At 43.2% G+C, this 18,101-nt stretch overlaps 1 protein-coding gene across 2 annotated transcripts in view; it reads left to right on the forward strand.

The window, feature by feature from the left end:
* The window catches only part of EPB41L4B (erythrocyte membrane protein band 4.1 like 4B), a 935,352-nt gene that overhangs the window by 739,048 nt on the left and 178,203 nt on the right, over positions 1 to 18,101 (forward strand). For both annotated transcript variants that reach the window (XR_013610581.1, XM_078687730.1), the window contains exon 8: positions 14,479 to 14,566. Coding sequence is in view for 1 of the 2 variants with exons in the window: in XM_078687730.1 (XP_078543856.1) it covers positions 14,479 to 14,566 (88 nt within the window). In the remaining variant the exon portion in view is untranslated. The remainder of the gene's footprint in view (positions 1 to 14,478; positions 14,567 to 18,101) is intronic.

Consider the following 18,101-nt stretch of genomic DNA (forward strand, 5'->3'; position numbering starts at 1 on the left):
GCTGTTGGCGCTAAGATTGGCTGATGTAGTGGAGAGGTTTATTATATCAGCGGGAATGGGGTTCTCCTCGTACAGAGGAGGGGCAACTTGGTTGGGGGTTTGGTTAATAGGAAGGGATTGGAGGTTAAAGTGCGTCGTTTTTTGAGTCTGTTTATGAGAATTATTGTTTTGCTGAAGATTCCTATTAAGCTGAGGGTTCCTTTTATTCTTTTTATTCTTAGGTATTGCTCCCTCCCTTATACCCCGAATTGTAGTTATAGTGGAGTCGTCCCTACTCGGGCTAATGAAGAGGGCCGGAGTCTTCTCCAACGACATAGATAGCTGTGATGTCTGGAGGGCTGATAGCTCTAAAGAGACTGACAGGTCCACAGTACCTGGGACTATATGAGGGTCAACATGATCTGCCAGTAAGGTATCAGGTACAGGGGGGCGCTGAGGGGTTTTGGCTGCCGCCAATAAGCCCAACGAAGAGCGCTTAGCGGCAGTCAAATCCTGTGAAACCCTCCGTTCTAATAAAAGAACGCCTTGATTGATGGCGTCATTTGCTCTGGCAATAAACTGGTCGATTGGGCTAGTAGTTTGGGCAGTACGGAGCGCCTTGTTACTCCTGGTCCCTCTAGGTGACATGGTTCAAGGTAATGGAACCCGAGTAAGGGATTTTACACGATGACAAGAGCTAAAGCAATGAAAATTTGGGAGAATAATGAATACGGTTTTAAAAATGTCAATGGGGTAGCCCAGTCCAGTCTTACCCGGTCTTGAACGGGCTTAAACGGGCCCGCCCTTGGCCTGGGCTTCGCCCGGCGTCCGCTCGCGTTCCGCGAGACGGGTCTGGTGCCGATTTTAAGTGCCTCTTGGCGCTTACCGGTGACGCGGAACACCGCAAGGGCTGCTGGGTGTTGAAGTCCGCCCCTCGCCGGACTCCTCTCGGCAGCCCGGCTCTGGGTGGCAGGTGAGCAGTCAGGCAGCGGGAGACAGGCATGCGGGTCCGCGGGTGATTCTCTGGTCAGCAAAGGGTTCGTGGGCAAAAGTAAACTACAGGCAGCAGCACGGTCATACACATGGAAAGAATTTGATTTTATGTTTGACTGGAGCCAGTGTAATGAGGTCAGGGATTTTAATCAATTGGGGGCTTTTAAAGCGCGCTACTCACCCGTGAGAGACTCAAGGCACTGATGGGGAAGGTGGGGGGCTTTCTTGGGTGATGAACCATTCGGTATCTTATAAATGGTTATGGCCGCAGTGTTATGCATCACTTGTAGCATTTTTTTAATCGCTTTTGGGGAGCCGAGGTACACAGTTACCATAGTCCAGGTGTGAAGAAATCAATACCTGGACTACCACTCTTCTGCAATAGATGGAATCCAGAATTTTTCTCAGGGTCCTCAATATGGCGCAGCTGGAACTGGTCTATTTTTTGGATTGGATTCCATCAAAAGAAAACTCTCTAGCCTTGTTCACAAACTTTTTACAGGGTGAGATATAACGGGTAGCATTCCTAGCCTGTTTGGCCTGCCCACAGTGTCACTGAGGATGGATTATTTCCCAGTACCATCCGTTCATTCTTGTCTCCATTTAGTGGTTATGAGCAGCTAGCCATCCAGTGAGACACTTTCTCAAGGCATTAGCGTAACTGAAGTTGAGAACCTTGCTTGGAGCAAGGGGGATGGCAAGATGCATACCTACCATCAGTATAGGAGACAATGGACTCTCCAAATTCCTTGAAAATGGAGGCCAGTGGTCTGACATAGACATGAAAAAGCACAGGGGTACGTGTGGAACCTCGCACTTCAGAGGGACAGCCTTTGAGTAACAAGGGAGTTTGCAGATCTGGAACGATCTTTCTGTTAGCAATGACAAAGCCATTTGAGAGCAATACCTCCTATGTCAATTTCCCTCAGCCTGACTCCCAGTGTCTGGTGGTCAACCATGTCAAAAGCTGCACTGAAGTCGAGGAGGATGATGACTGCCACTCCTCCCTTCTCTAGGATTTGTTTGACCTCCTCCATGACTACTAGTAGCTCCGACTCTGTGCTATGCTTAGGACGGAATCCGTTTTGGCAGTCATCCAGAAGCAAGTTGTCCTCTAGATGTTTAGAAAATTGCTGGTTGATGAGTTCACAATTTGGATGTTCGTGATGCACGGGCAGTTCCTGGTTCGTCATAGCCAGTTCGTCCTGGATCAGGGCATGATCACTCATCCATGAGCAACATCTCTGGACCTGTGGCTTGTCTCCTGAAGCCTTCACATTTGGATATCCTGACTTAACTCAGTTTTGTAGAGGGCTCCTAAGTAAGCCGGGGGTTGAAAATGATTCAGTGTTTTTAAGGAAAATACCCAATTAGGGCTACACGGGTCACCACTGACCACCTTTCAGCCTCCCATGCTAAATTAAGAGTCAGAGAAACAGTGGAGAATATACACCAATAATCATTTATTGTATATGCTCAGAGCCGGTCCCCGCCTGCACAGTCTCAAGAGAGTTCTTCAGAGGGAACTGAGGAACTGTAAGCATACAGGTACAATATATGCTTTGCATGGTCCACTAATAACATGCCAACAGTGGAATTTTCCCAATAGAGGTGGGCGACAAAAAAGACTTCTACTCTCGTATCTTGCACAGCTCAGAACACTTTCAAGGCCGATCCACCCTGGGCTGTGATCAAACTGCTGGACAGGTGGAGGAGGGCTTTTACCAAGGAAAGCTATGCACTGACACAGACAATTCTTCGTTGCAGAAACAAAACTTAGCAAGGCGCATTTCTTGGAATCAAACAGGATTATTTTCAAACAGCAAAGAAAATGGAGTCAAAATTGTGTCGCGAATGCTAACTTATACATGACATTAAAGAGCATCAGCGAGCATAATCTAAGTTTCTCAGCAAAACAGAAGGTCTGTGTAGCATACATAGTACTATTTAGTCCATATCACACTCAATCAAATTTGGGTTACCTTGCACTTCAGTTTAGGTAGGTTAATCTGTATTAACAACATAAATAAAACATAAATAAAAGTGATGCAAGCTTGCCTTGTTGGGCTCAATGTCTTGTAGTTTTTTCATGGTTTATGAAAAACCTCATAAAAAACATTTTAAAATGCTGCCTGTTTGCACCTGACACAAACTCTTAAGAAAAGAGTTGCAGAAAATGCATATCTAGTTGTTTTGAATTCACTGTAAAACTATTCCAATCACAATTATCATTAACCCCAAATTATTTGACACATGACATGGTTCTGACTGCACAGTAGTAGTAATAACTTTCTGGGATGAAAGTGACACATTTAGCTAATATAGTGGACAATTTAATTTCATTGGCACCTGGACACTGCTTCATCAGTTTACACACAGGCCAAAGAAGGGTATTATACATTGTAAATGTGTTGCTCCTGGGTGAGACTTGCTTAACCAGTCAATGGATGCAGAGTTTAGGGTCCTTGAGACATGTGGAAGAGAGGCCGTGAAGAGTGGCTGTTAGAGAACGAGATTTGATCAGTTATAAGAAGACCTGCTTGACTGGGGGCCACTGACTAATAGTGAATGTAAGGGATGAGGACTCGGAACAGTATTTGTAATTTGCATACTCTTGCCTCATTAATCTGTAGGCTCCAGTTCACAATTCTTTGCATTTTATTTTGTAACATTTCCTGTTGTCTTGCATAGTTTGAGAAATGTGTGTTTTTGGAATTTAATGAAAAAAATCGGGGGAAAAACAACTTCTGTAACACAATTATAATATAGCCATCATGTAATTTACCTAATTCTTGAAAATGGAACTTTACATGAGTTGATTGTTTCAATGCCGACTCCTAGAAGTGAAGAGAGAGATACCTAGATGAATATCTAGGTTAACCCAGTGCACTACAAATGTGTCACGTATCAGTGTACAATCATCAACAAGCCAGTGTGTCATATCTTCAGGACACATTTACTGAACATTTTACACACAATCAATACCGAAGGCATTGAAGCCATAGAATGGGCTCTATTGAAAGAAGGTGACATAAGAGCCAGCAAAGTATTCCTTTTAGAAATTCTTCATTTTTGTTTGTTTCACAGTTATTTTCATTGGCACAAACAATATTTTCTTCAAGCCAACGGCACTTCAATGGGCTTTTCCGGAGCCCCCAGCTATGCAAACATTTTCATGTTAAAATATGAGACTGAGAACATCTTATCTGACCACACTTGGAGCTCCAACATAGTTGTATACAGAAGATTCATAGACGACATCATTTGGAAAGGGAAACGTAGCCTCCTTGAGACACAGATTCTCAGCCTTAATAACATCAATCCCCGAGTCCAATTTACATCTCAAATTGAGGAACACAGCATAGCTTTCCTAGACGTTATGCTCAAACGTTCAGGCACTAGGATAGAAACCACAGTTTTCAAAAAGCCAACCGACCGCAATAATGCTCTCCTCTACCAGAGTTTCCACCCCTGGCCCTTGAAACGCCACTTACCCATTTCTCAACTTTTTTGGATCAAACGAATAACTTCCAACCCGGAGTTGGGCATGCAGACCATAAATGACGCCAAAAAACAATTTCTCTCGAGAGGCTATCCCCTACAAGTAATTGATCAGGCAGAGAGAAGAACACTGGCTTTAAATCGAGAAGACCTCTTGGAAAAAAAAGCACAATTTCCCCTAGACAATCCAGAGAAGTCTTTGTTTCAACTGTTTCCACCCATTCTACAGCTGTAAAGAAAAGTATTCTATAAAGATGGGATTTACTCCAATCAGATCCAGATCGTAAGGGTATGTTTAATGAACCTCCCTTATTTGCATACAAAAGATCACGCAACCTTAAGGAAATCTTGAACAAACGTCCTGACATTCGCAAGGATCCGTTTAGAGGTATGACCAGGTGTATCAATTGTTCACATAGTAACAATGTCATATCAGGCAACAGTATATGCCACCCCCGCACTGGTAAAAAGATCAATTTAAACTTTAATGTGAATTGCAATAGTCATCACGTAATATACATTATTAAATGCCCGTGTGATTTGTTATATGTTGGGAAAACTGAGAGAATCCTTCGTACAAGGATTACTGAGCAAAAGAGTAGAATTCGCACCAACCCCATGAGTTCACCTCTAGCGCAACACTGGCAGTAAGCACATCATTCCATAGCACAGCTTAGATTTGGAGTGTTGGAAAAAATTGAGGAACAACCTGACAAGGACATGTCTAAGCTGCTTTCGCAGCGAGAATCTCATTGGATATGGTATATGCAATCTTTGTCCCCTACGGGGCTTAATGATACATTTGAACTGTCGTGTTTTCTGTAATTTACAGTTTCATCAGTCACATGTCATCTCTACTGATTCACTTGGAGATATATTACTTCTCTGTAAATAGTAGGTTTTGTTTAGACCGCTACCTTGTGTATTAGAATAGGTCTTTTTACATAGATTTATTTTACTTCTTCATTTCTGGGTGTCTGAGGACCTTTTTTTCCTTTCCTCCTTCCTTCTTTTTTTCCTTTATTCTTTCACTGATCGCATCACAATTTATAAATGATCTTTTGACCTTTTTCTCTTTTATCTGTATCTATGGACATGCCCGTAGCTGCTTATTTTACTGATCACTCATTCTATTGATGACTGTTAGCCATGTCTTCACCGTCTTTAGATGGCGGAGCTCACAATCTGTTTCATCACATCACCACCGTCGTAGTCCTTTCTCTATGCTCACTATCACCACCATCGTAGTCCTTTCTCTATGCTTACTAGTTATTGGACGCTTCAACACAGCCAGAGTACGCGGCACGTTAACTCACGCCGGCGTTGTTACGGAGTCAGCTGAGCTTAGATATCGGCATCCTTTATCGCCCACAGCGCTAAGCAACATTTCTTGTTTGCAGCTTTTATCCGTTCCCTCATTGAATTACCCCACACAGCTTCTAACCTAAGACGCTCCATTTTCAGGTGACCGCGGACATTTGGTTTGTTGCGCCGTAAGACAGATACATCATTATATCTGAAATCACACACCTCCAAGGTAACGATTGGCTGCTTACTTTCTGCTTATTCCTACATTTCTCGAAGGTCTCTGATGTTAACGCACTGACGGTTACTTTCACAGTTTAACCATTCGGATACCATCACCCCAGAAGCTGGCTGTGCATTGTGGCTTTAAGCCACTTACGTTTCGCTTTCAGGTACACAGATTCGTTTTTCGGCTTTTTAGTTCCACATTTCACCCCTTCAACTACTTTTTCACTCACATTTTTTAAACTTTCAAGGTTGGAAATGGCTTCTTCTTGTTTTTCAAACCTTCTTTTGCACTTCTGGTTGCATTTTCCTTACTCACTTGGATATTGGTACTCCCCAGGCACTCATTCACACTTTTGAGCTCTGGTCAGCTAGAATTTCTGTTCATACAATCATAGAAAACCTCCATTGTAATTTATATACTTGTTGCAGATTCCCCTGATGAAGGGCTATTGTTTACAGCCCGGAATGTCAGTCAGTCAAAATACTTTATTTCGATAATTCAATATCATAAAAAAGACGGTGATACATACTATACAATCAAATACACTTTAAAAACAATTACAATTCATATGTTTAGAAATATCCCACAAATTTCATAAATGTTAAAAAATCATTTTACAGTAAATGTAGCTGCCATATTACATTACTCAATAAAAAGAAAAATATATACAATACGGAAAATCCAACTCTTATAAAAATACAGTTAATTACAATTTATCATTCTCTTGTTCCTAACCCTAACAGCACCCACCAAATAACTGGCAACATGAAAAATAACCCTAGGGCTATTTAGTAGTTGTAAATATAGGAGAGCGGGCTTAACTTGAAAGAACCCTGCCTCCTTAAGGATAGGAACAAGAAACTTTGTCCTTACAGCCGTGTAATGACCACAAAACATCATCGTGTAAGATGGGGTGGACTGTGGCACTGATAAGATTGATCTCATACATTTATTTTCAGTGACTTGTATACCGTCTATAGCGCTATGACCCCATAATGAGCAGCCATATGTGGCTACCGTCGGACATTTGGCTTTATAAATGTTCAACAGAGCCACTATGGGCCTAGCCCCCAGTTTTTTTGCTAAAGCCCATGATTGCAGAGGAGGTTCTAGCAAAGGCAGCATTTCTATTTTTAATCTGCGGTCCCCAGTTCCCCTTCTCCTCGAAGGTAATCCCCAAGTACGGGAATGTAGGGACTCTGCTAAGTTCCTCCTTACAACAGAAAAACGTTTTCAAGTTTTTCTTTCTTGAACCCCTTCCCATAATCATGATTTGAGATTTCTTTACATTTATTTTGAGGTCCAGGGAAGTCATAAAAAGGCCAAAAGCGTCCAGCAAACGTTGAAGCCCTACCCCGGTCCGTGCTAGGAGGACCGCATCGTCCGCATACAGTTCTCCTATATGCGGTATGTCAAGCGTGGCCTCCCTAAGCAAGAGTTCAAGGGCGTTTATATAAACTGTAAACAGAAGGGGGGGCATGATACACCCCTGCCTGACCCCCCTTTCTGATTTAAAGTGGCTAGAACAACGCCCCTCTGCGTTCACCCTAACAGAAGCCGAGACCAGAATGTAGGTCCGCTAAAAAGTTTACGAGGGCATGATCAAGACCTAAATCAATTAAGATCTGCCATAGTTTTGTGCGATTTACAAGGTCGAAGGCCGAGGACAGGTCCATAAACCCCAAATATAGTGACCCATCCTTGGCCTTGGTATATTTATCCACCAGCAGTTGTAGGCTAAGGCACTGGTCCAAAGTGCTTCTTTTGGATCTGAATCCATATTGCACGTTTGACAGTATCCCTTTGTCGTCAAGCCACTCCTGTAATTTGTGCAGAATGACCCGTCCCAAGATTTTATTGGATGAGTCTATTAAGGAGATCGGTCGGTAACAGGCTGGGTCTACCCTGTTGCCCTTCTTGAAGACTGGGACAATAATGGATTCTTTCCAAGATGCTGGGATAATATTATGATTTAATGCATTAAAGACCTTGCACAGGATCTTTGATCACAATTTTGGGGCATATTTAAAAATATCGGCAGGGACCCCATCGGGACTAGGTGCCTTATTTAACAGGGTCTGGTCTATCGCCCTTTCCACTTCTAGGACCTCAAAGGTAACGCAGGAACCCTCAGTACTATGGGTGATGTCATTTAATGGGTCGTGCTGGGCAGTGTTAGAGTATATATTCCCAAAATGTTTGATCCATGCATCATCAGGAATATTGGACTCAAGGGGACGATTCTCCTCGTTTGAGAAGAGTGGCTGGTTTACTACTTCCCAGAACTGACTGCTATTTTTTAATGTCTCTGGTTCAAGTAGCTTTAACCAGGCCTTTTCTTTTAACTCGTTCTTCCTAATTTGTATAGTGTTTTTATAACATACTCTTAACTTAGCTATTAGGGCACGGTCTTTTGGACTAGTCTTCAGGGCCTTAAGTAAATCAGCATGTGCCCTTGAGCATGAGTGATCAAACCATCTATTTACATGATGTTTGGGGGGTCCCTTTGCCCCAGTTAAACTTTGGTTGATTTGTTTGCAGATGTTATCAAACGCCATAACTACTTGTGTACTTAATGCCCCTGTGTCTAGGCAAATAGCTACATCATCCTCCGCCCTGGCCAAAACGTCCTGTACAATAGTTTCAGGATTAATATTCGACCACTTTAACTTACGACATTGGTCTATGGAAATCACATTTTGGCCTCCCTTATGTAACACTGATTTCATGGTTAAAAAGTCCCTGGACAATACCTCTACTAGGATCGGGTTGTGGTCACTAAAAACTGACACCACTGTTTTGTACCTTACCACTTTACCTAATATATAACAAGACATAAAAATAAAATCAATAATTGTGCCATCACCAGGTCCTTTAAAAGTAGGGACCTTATTTTCACCCTCACCGCATCCAGATTCATACAGATTCCACACCGCCAAGAAATCCTCAAGTGCCTCCCCTCTTTTTGAATGTTCAAAATGCGTGACTGTAGAACAGGGGGGACCCTCTTCTACTGAATTGGCACAAGGCTGTTTACAGGGATGAATATTAAAGTCACGTAAGAGAATTATCTCAAAGCAATTTACTTTGGTTCTATAAACTGACAAAAAATTATCAAGATAATCCAAATTATATCTAGTACTTTCATTAGCATTTCCGTTATAAAAATTAATAAACAAAATATTAGATGAATCAGGGGAATTCAATTCAACAATTAGACAATTTTGGCAACCTGACTCGAGCTGGGTTAACACTCCTTTTAGATCAAGTTTGAACAAGCTTAATAAACCTCCTTTTGATCTACCTGCCACACTGCTTGTGGCCGGAATAATAAAATGTCTGTATCCATCTAAGGAAAAGCTGTTCAATATATCCCAGGTCTCCTTAAATGCCAAAATATCAAAAGATTTCAAGAAATCAATCCATATTTCATTTTCACCTCTACCCCTAATCCCAGCAATGTTCCAGGTCATAATTCTGCAAGATTGTGAGTTAATCCGTGAATTGTTTACCAGTCAATCGTTTTCCTCCAGAGAGGCCAAAGGCGCGAACCGATTACACAATGGGAGAATTTGTTCAGCTTGAAAGTTTGGCCTAGACAAGCTATAACAATAAGAATCCGATGGCAAGGAGTTTCGATAGCCAGAATGGGCACATGGCACAGTGCCCCGTATGGATGAAGATGTTAAGGGATTTTGTTGGACAGCATGAGGTTTGGGGATGTTACTAAGGTGATTGTAGAAAAACCCAAGGGGGCGCGCGCATATAGAATAATCTGTAATTGGTAAAGAAGCAGCCCTCAGCAGGACGGTAGCTACATGCTGTGGGTGCTTAAAGTTGACAATGATGCAGTCACCCCTAATCGTTTTTCTTGAATCACCTATCCAGCCCACTCTACGTGTCAATATAATATCGTTACAAAATGCGACAGGGAAACCACCATATTTACTCAGCCATGCTACTACTTTATAGTTCAAGGAATCAGTCGTTTCCCCCCTTGCGTCATTTAACCGCGAGTCTACCACGGGGAAGTTGGTTAGCACTACTATATATGGGGCGCAATCTGGTGGAAGATTAACTAGGGGTCTTTGCTTGCCTTCCCTCAGCCCCGAGTTGTCGCCTGCGACATTAAGTTGGGAGTTAGCCCTCAAGATGGGTCGGGGAATAGTTTGATTACTAGATGGTTGAGCAGGTGTTACAACTGGCACGGTGTGTGTTGCCTTGTGACCCCCACTACAGGAACTTATAGCCCCCTCATCTACAGCAGTGCCTTGTTAGTGTTCCTAGCTGTTTTACATGAGGACAAATGTGCAGATAGGAGAACACCCAACCTAGAAACCTCCTTTGAAACCTGGTCCATTTTGTCCCCAACCCCTTTACTGGGGACAGCAGGACCCTTAGTTTCTTTAGTGTTCACGTTAGATTTTTGAGAATTTTGTGAGGTGGCTAAGTGGGAAGCTAAAAGAGTGCCCAACTGGATACTTCTTTTGTGACCTGTTCGACTCTGTCTGCCAATGGTCTAAACATAGTCTCCATTTTCACCACAAACATGTTAATCGGGGAGTCAATTTGATCACTATTCAGTTTAGTCGTATCCACCTCATTTAGTTTATCCGGGAAGGCTCCTACTTCATCATCAGGTATGATGGCTGCCTTCTTAACTCTCTTGTACCCTCCCCGTTTGTTTTGTGACCCTCTACAGGCTCTCACTTTTCTTCGTACCTGCGAGGGTACCGGAGAGGGTTCCGGGGACGATGTTGGTAAAGGTTGTGTTGTAGAAAACAGGGAGTTATCTAATATCGCCACAGTAGGCGCTAAGATGGCAGATGTGTCTATATCCGCTACTATTTGAGTGCATTTAGTACCCCCTGGAGCTAGATCACAAAACTCTGGTAGTACTAAACCATTTGTAGGTGAAGCAGGCGGGCTGATTCGACTTAAAGACATGCGGCGTGCTGTGTTGATTTTACTCACAACTTTTACCATATAATTATCTATCGGCCCAGACAATGATGGTGTTTTTGAAGAACGCAATTTAGCCATATTGGACTGGCTCATTTAGCAGCCTGTCGAAAACACCCAACAATAAACACTCACGGTTCACAAATGTCCCGGAAAGAAGACCCAAAGTCCATCGCCCCGGCCTCCTCTGGCCTCTGACGGCCGCAGACGGCCCCACCCTTGTCCCGGGCTTCTCCCGGCGCGTGCCCGCGCGACGAGGGACCGGCGCTGCCTTTATGCGCCTCCTGGCGCTGCTCAGGGCGTCACTGGTGGTGGGAGGGACTCGGCGGAGCCAAGCCCGGCCTGGGAGCAGGCGGAGCTAGGCCCGGCCCTTTGGTGCTGGTGCTGCGGCTCGGTGAACGCTGGAACCGTTAAAACCACCCCAATGTACTCCTCACCGGCGCTGCCTTTATGCACCTCCTGGCGCTGCTCAGGGCGTCACTGGTGGTGGGAGGGACCAGGTGGAGCCAAGCCCGGCCGGGGAGCAGGCGGACCTAGGCCCGGCCCTTTGCTGCTGGTGCTGCGGCTCGGTGAACGCTGGAACTGTTAAAACAACCCCAATGTACTCAGCACCGGGGCTGCCTTCATGCGCCTCCTGGCGCTGCTCAGGGCATCACTGGTGGTGGGAGGGACCCGGCGGAGCCAAGCCCGGCCGGGGAGCAGGCGGAGCTAGGCCCGGCCCCTTGCAGCTGGTGCTGCGGCTCGGTGAACGCTGGAACCGTTAAAACAACCCCAATGTACTCGGCACCAGCGGTGCCTTTATGCGCCTCCTGGCGCTGCTCAGGGCGTCACTGGTGGTGGGAGGGACCCGGCGGAGCCAAGCCCGGCCGGGGAGCAGGCGGAGCTAGGCCCGGCCCTTTGCTGCTGGTGCTGCGGCTCGGTGAACGTAGGACCGTTAAAACAACCCCAATGTACTCGGCACTGGCGCTGCCTTTATGCACCTCCTGGCGCTGCTCAGGGCGTCACTGGTGGTGGGAGGGACCCGGCGGAGCCAAGCCCGGCCGGGGAGCAGGCGGAGCTAGGCCCGGCCCTTTGCTGCTGGTGCTGCGGCTCGGTGAACGCTGGAACCGTTAAAACAACCCCAATGTACTCGGCACCGGCGCTGCCTTTATGCGCCTCCTGGTGCTGCTCAGGGCGTCACTGGTGGTGGGAGGGACCCGGCGGAGCCAAGCCCGGCCGGGGAGCAGGCGGAGCTAGGCCCGGCCCTTTGCTGCTGGTGCTGCGGCTCGGTGAATGCTGGAACCGTTAAAACAACCCCAGAATGCATTGGGAACCGTTGAAACCTGTTTCTGTATGCTGAATTCAAGCAACATTTCATTTCTTTAACATTGGAATTGATCTGCTATGACGATGGAATAAACAACACAGATTACTAACCACTGAAGCTTTAGATGATTTTCTTGAACTTACTTGATGCAACTGATGAAGTTCTTTGATTAATATTGATTCATTGTATTTACACAGTGTTATTTTGAATAATTTTCATGATGATTGTACACTGATACTTGACACATTTGTAGTGCACTGGGTTAACCTAGATATTCATCTAGGTATCTCTCTCCATTTCGAACCAGGCGGCCTGCAGAACACGTAATTACGTTTATGATGTTAATATTGTTAGATCGAAATAGTTTTGAATTTGTTTCCTGAGTGCACATATCGCTGTGTTTACTTACTTGTAGACTCTCTAGAAGTGACATGTTTTATCTTGCTAAAGAAAATCCATCCAAGAACCTTCAGGGTCAGGTATTTGGCTGTAGCCAAAAATAAATAGCCAAAATGGCCTTCGTCCTTAGTGTCCATTTAAAGAGTTAACATCGTTATGCTGACTTCATTTTTAGAAACCATCCAGTAAGTGTTATGAAAAAAGGCTGAGTCTGCTGTACATGAACAGTATTTTGGTCAAATCTATAAATTGTTTTTAAATAGTTGTGCCTTTGCACCATCAAACAGCTTTCACAAAAAGGCACAACATGAATTTCTAAATAATGCAGTTTTCGCCAACTTGAAGGCTGAGCGCTTGATGGTGCCTTAGAGTTTGCATAATCATCAAAGAAGTAGTCCCTTTAGGGCACAGGTCCAGCACTATACGAGTCAACTCTAGGGAGGTGGCTGCTCCCAGACTAAGTTGTCTCCACTCGAGAGTGTCCTCAATAACATCAATGTTTTCTCCAAAGCACAGAAACTAATTGGGGTGCCATATGTCCATCTACTTAAGACTTTAGCATTGCCGGCCGTCTCTCATAGATAAACAGAGGTCCCCAAATGTTTTCTTTGGATCTGATCAGTTTCACACTCTCCCTTTCTGACTCTCCCCACCTTGATATCACCACACCACACCACTTTCAGAGCATTCCCTGCAAGTCTGCATTCTTTACCTCTTCCACCCTTTGACTATGCACATGCCCCTCACCATATGCACCACTTTAAGCCTCCAGGACGTATCTCCCAGCTCTGAAGTTTCCCAGGCCATGCATGAGTAACTCATACGATGCAGATGAAGGCTTGGAATTCTGTGACTTGTCCTGTATTTATATTAGGATAAACTGCAATTCGATTCTCAGAAAGCAAAACAAAACCCTGGACTTGGTAAGCTACTAATGCATGGACTCAAGGATTTTGAGAACCCTGGAAACACCTCTCAGCGGCCTGTGTAGCACTCATCCTTTCATTGCTCGTTATGTAAAAATGTTTTACATGGAAGTCAGAGAAGCCCTTGTGGGATGTTTGCAGTCCATTTGAAATGCAATATACAGAAAACATTACTAAAAACCAGAGAAGGTGGAAAATATCTCTCTAATCTCACCCAGCTGCATTGCCCCCCTCCCAAACACCATGCTGTAGTCCAAGAGTCTGGCATAGGTATTCACTACATGAATCTTACTGAGAAGTTGCCTCCCAACCTTTTTACCATTTCTAAACATCTGAAGAACTTTGAGGACAATCAATCTTGTTTCTTCCATGCCTCTTACGGAACTCCTCCCTTAGCCGATTGAACGCCTGCAACATAGTAGCCCCCTCTACCATTTCATTGTATCAGAGCATCCCAATATAAGCCTTTTTTAAAGTTATGCATGCATATTTTACTTGCACCTTGTCCCCTATCCAGCCTGACGACTTTACACAGAGTATTTCAATGTTATGTGGATGTGAGTTGTGTATTGTGGAGAGGCATGTTGCCTCTAATTTGCCTCGTGGCATAATATCCTTAGAAAACCACGTGCATCTTTAAATGACCACACTCAGTGGCCTTTATATGTTATTGATCACAGCTAATTCCATATGAGTTTGCTGTATATTTCAAGCAGGTTATTTGGTAGGATGCAGCACCAGTCACATTAAGGGAATGTTTGCATCAATATGTATGTTGTTTTGGAATAGTGAAATATAATCCCAATTTCACTTAAAAAAGCCCTTGATTGTATGTATAACTTATTGTTTGCCATTATATTTGTGTTCAATGTTCACAGGGGAAAGAATCCTGCACAGGCTGAACTCTGCTACTTGAATAAGGCTAAATGGTTAGAAATGTATGGAGTAGAAATGCATGTTGTTAAGGTAAGGATATTTATTCTTCTCCATTTTCTGATTGTGTACAATTTCCTGGTGTAGCTTGAAGGACAGACATTTTGAGGCAAAATCTATATTTCACTAGGACCATTTCCTAAAGTAAGCGTAAAATGCAGTTGTATCCAGATCAAGATTTAGCAACCAAGGCTGTACACGATCTTAGAAAAAAAAAACTATATTCTCGAACTAAACAGTTATAACACCTCTTTTTCAGTTGGAGAAATTGACATTGATAAATAGTGGTGCATACTTGCAGCCAATAAGTATTGGACAATTATTTTTCATTTCTATCTTTATTCTTTTATCAAGTACACAACAATATATTGTAGGCTCACAACTCCACAAAACTTCCCACGTGCATGTAAAAAAAAACATTCTGACAGTCAATTCATCATTTAGAGCAGTGCAGTCCTATATTTCAAGCCCACGCGATTCCTTCTCTGGTCGTGCCCTCTGCCCAGGGTTTTAACAAGTCTTCCCAGCTGCTCCCAATACTTAGACTACATCACTTCCGTCTCTGTTATGTGTTTCCATGTATTGCAACGGTGCCACACCTCTCGTTCATTGGTTTTCATACTCGTCAGTCAGTCAAACATTATATTATTTAGCATTATTTCAAAGCATAAAAAGTACAGATATTAAACAAGTTAAAAAGCCATTGCATCAATAAGATCAATATAAAACTTACACCATATAAAATAAATTCATAACTTCATCAATGTCAATTAAAGTAATCCATTAAAAAATATTTCTCTTTCATTCTAATCTCCTATCAATGTGGGATTTCCCTCTTCAAAGATTTCTTGCTCCCACTTTCAGTCATTTTGTTTCCCTCTCATAACTGACAATGTTTAGTTCAGTTTGAACTCTGATTCACAGTGGTCTTCAATCTAAAGACTGTTAGTTTCCGCTTTTATGTCAGTTCTGGTGGCCTGAATCTGAAGTGCTGGAGATTCAAGTAGAATATCCTTCAACCCAACCACTGATTTACCAGAATTCAAAGAACAGTGGTGCCCAACCATTTTAATGCACACTTTAATTCTTGTATTAGGTCTTGGGCATTGGTTCTGGCTAGAAGGAGATAGCAGATGTAAAAACACAAATCATTTACCTGTTGGGTTACCTTTCTGTACTCGGTAGGAGGTTGTGCTGTACTTGACTGAGCCTGATAGGGATCAGAATGTGTCTTGAGGAAAACTAATAGTGCAGGCACCAAGATCCGAAGTCCGTTCTGACTTTGATGTTAAGATATGTCGTTTGTGAAGTGCCCGTTAGAACCATGAGAGCCATCTTGGTTATGATGCACAGTTAAGTAAAAAAAAAAAAATCAAATAGATGTTCAAAGGGGAAGTTCCCTTTTTGGGCAATGAATGGCCCATGATACACATCTGTCTCTTTAACCACTGTAAAGAATCATTTCAATGCATTCGAGTATTTATCTTATAGCCGCATTGTTTAGAAAAAGCAACTGTTTGGTTAATTTTTTTACAGCTATGCACTTTTAATAGTCATGTTTTAATCCGGGCTCAAAATGCAACGTAGACCTATTGGCTTTGATAAAGGTTGTTCCCAAAGTAGCTTCTGTCACTCTTTTTCAACTTTAATAGCTAAAAGTTAACACTTAGCGTCTGCCATCTTCCTCCCTCCTTGCTGTTTTCCGACACATTTCAAGTGGGTGAGAGACTCGTGTTATTTATGTGACAGACTTATCCAAATATAACAAAACATTCAGCAGGAAAATTCGAAAATTGACTCCGGATTTAATTTTCCAAATTGTGCCAAAGCCTGCTTTTTTATTTGAGGGTATCCTTGGGGTGTTTCGCTCATCGAGACATATATAGACATACATTTATGACTAAAATTAAGGCCTGGCATTGGCAAATATGAATATAATGGATGCAGCTTCCTTTATAAAACACATAATAATGTTAAGATTACTTTCAAAAGGACTACTGAAGTCGTGGTCCTTCATGATGGCAATCGGACGGACCTCACGAATTAAAAGTATAGAATAGGAATGCTTTCACCCTTTGTTTAGTTTCACAATGTACTTCTTTGTTAAATCGGCACATTACAAGTTAGTGTGTGTGTGTGTATATAAATAAATATATATATATATATATATATATAGTATCACGTTGATCGATTTGAAATCAATTATTTATTTTTTCGCCCCTTCTGGCGCACAGGCCTGGGGGTTTTCGAGGCTGTTAAACAGCATATTATACATGTTATTACTTTCTTGGAATAAATCTTTAGAAAGATATTTAGGGTGTGGTTGGTAAAACACTAGTTTAACGCTGCACTCATGTTTGAAAGTTGCAAAAAGAACAATTGATGGACAGAATGCAGAACAATGTCTTACATTCATCCCAGTACAGAGATCTGGGCCTAAATCCATCGTTTTATTTGCTCACCATGCAATTCCAGTTTGGACCCAGCCATATACAAATCAGTACTTTTGAATGAATGAAAATCAGTCTTGACCCCTGCGCCCACCGGGAACAGTCCAGCCCAAACTGCCAGGCCAGGTCCTCCCTGGACTGGCAATAAGCATCCTTGGACTGGTTTCAGCAGTGCTTAATTTGTGCCGGTGCTTTCCGGTGCTTAACACCGGCACCTATTTCTTAGGGCCGGGTCTTAACGAAATAGCGGTCTCCCCAGTGATGGCGAAGAGATTATATTACACAATAAAGGGTAAATCGATGCCTGCCTGGGTGACTGATTGGGCTGTATTTGTTCATGCTGTAAAATATCACGAGGCACACGGACAGCACACGGACACCACCAGAAACTTCCTGGGCGGGGTGATGTCAGCCCTGTTCTCCCTCCTTGGCTTTGCATCGACAAGTGCCCCCCTCCCCACCGAGTCGGATGGACCAATGCCGATCAGAATCCCCGCTTTTCGCCAGCCTCTGCGTAGTGCGCAGCTGCAGCATTAGTCATTCAAACGAAGCAAGCAGCTAGCAGCAGGCCTAGAAATAAAACAAAAAGGCAGTAAGTAATTATTTCATTTTCGTTAATTAACATATGCTATGGAAGCAGGTCTGTCTATTTTTATGGTTTTGGTACATGCGTGCACAGAAAAAGTGCCACCTCTGATTTCATTCTAGTGCTTGTCTTTATGCGAAAGGATTGAGGTTATATGCGGTGCCACATCTGAGAGTAGGGTGGGGTCAGTACTGGACTTCGCCTGGATCTTAACCTCATCACGGGGTAAAATAACGTCAACCGCCCCTTTCTGCAAGAGTAAAACATTGTACAAGTGGTTATTTTCCAACATGCACGGCGCACATCACTTCACTTCAAAGAAAGGTCCAATTCACAACTGGTGGAATTGTCCTTTAAGCAAATGGTGTGGAAAACTGGTTCTATGGTATTTTTTCACCATTGGATGAGCCTGCACGACAAGGATCAAAGTCTAGAAAAAATTGCTGTCTCCTCTTAACCACCTATAACTTTTCATCCTTTAATGATGCCATTAAAACTTGAGATGTAATTTACGTGAATAGTCCAGTGAATC

This window comes from Lissotriton helveticus, chromosome 4_1, assembly GCF_964261635.1.
Source record: "Lissotriton helveticus chromosome 4_1, aLisHel1.1, whole genome shotgun sequence".
Classification (NCBI taxonomy): Eukaryota; Metazoa; Chordata; class Amphibia; order Caudata; family Salamandridae; genus Lissotriton; species Lissotriton helveticus.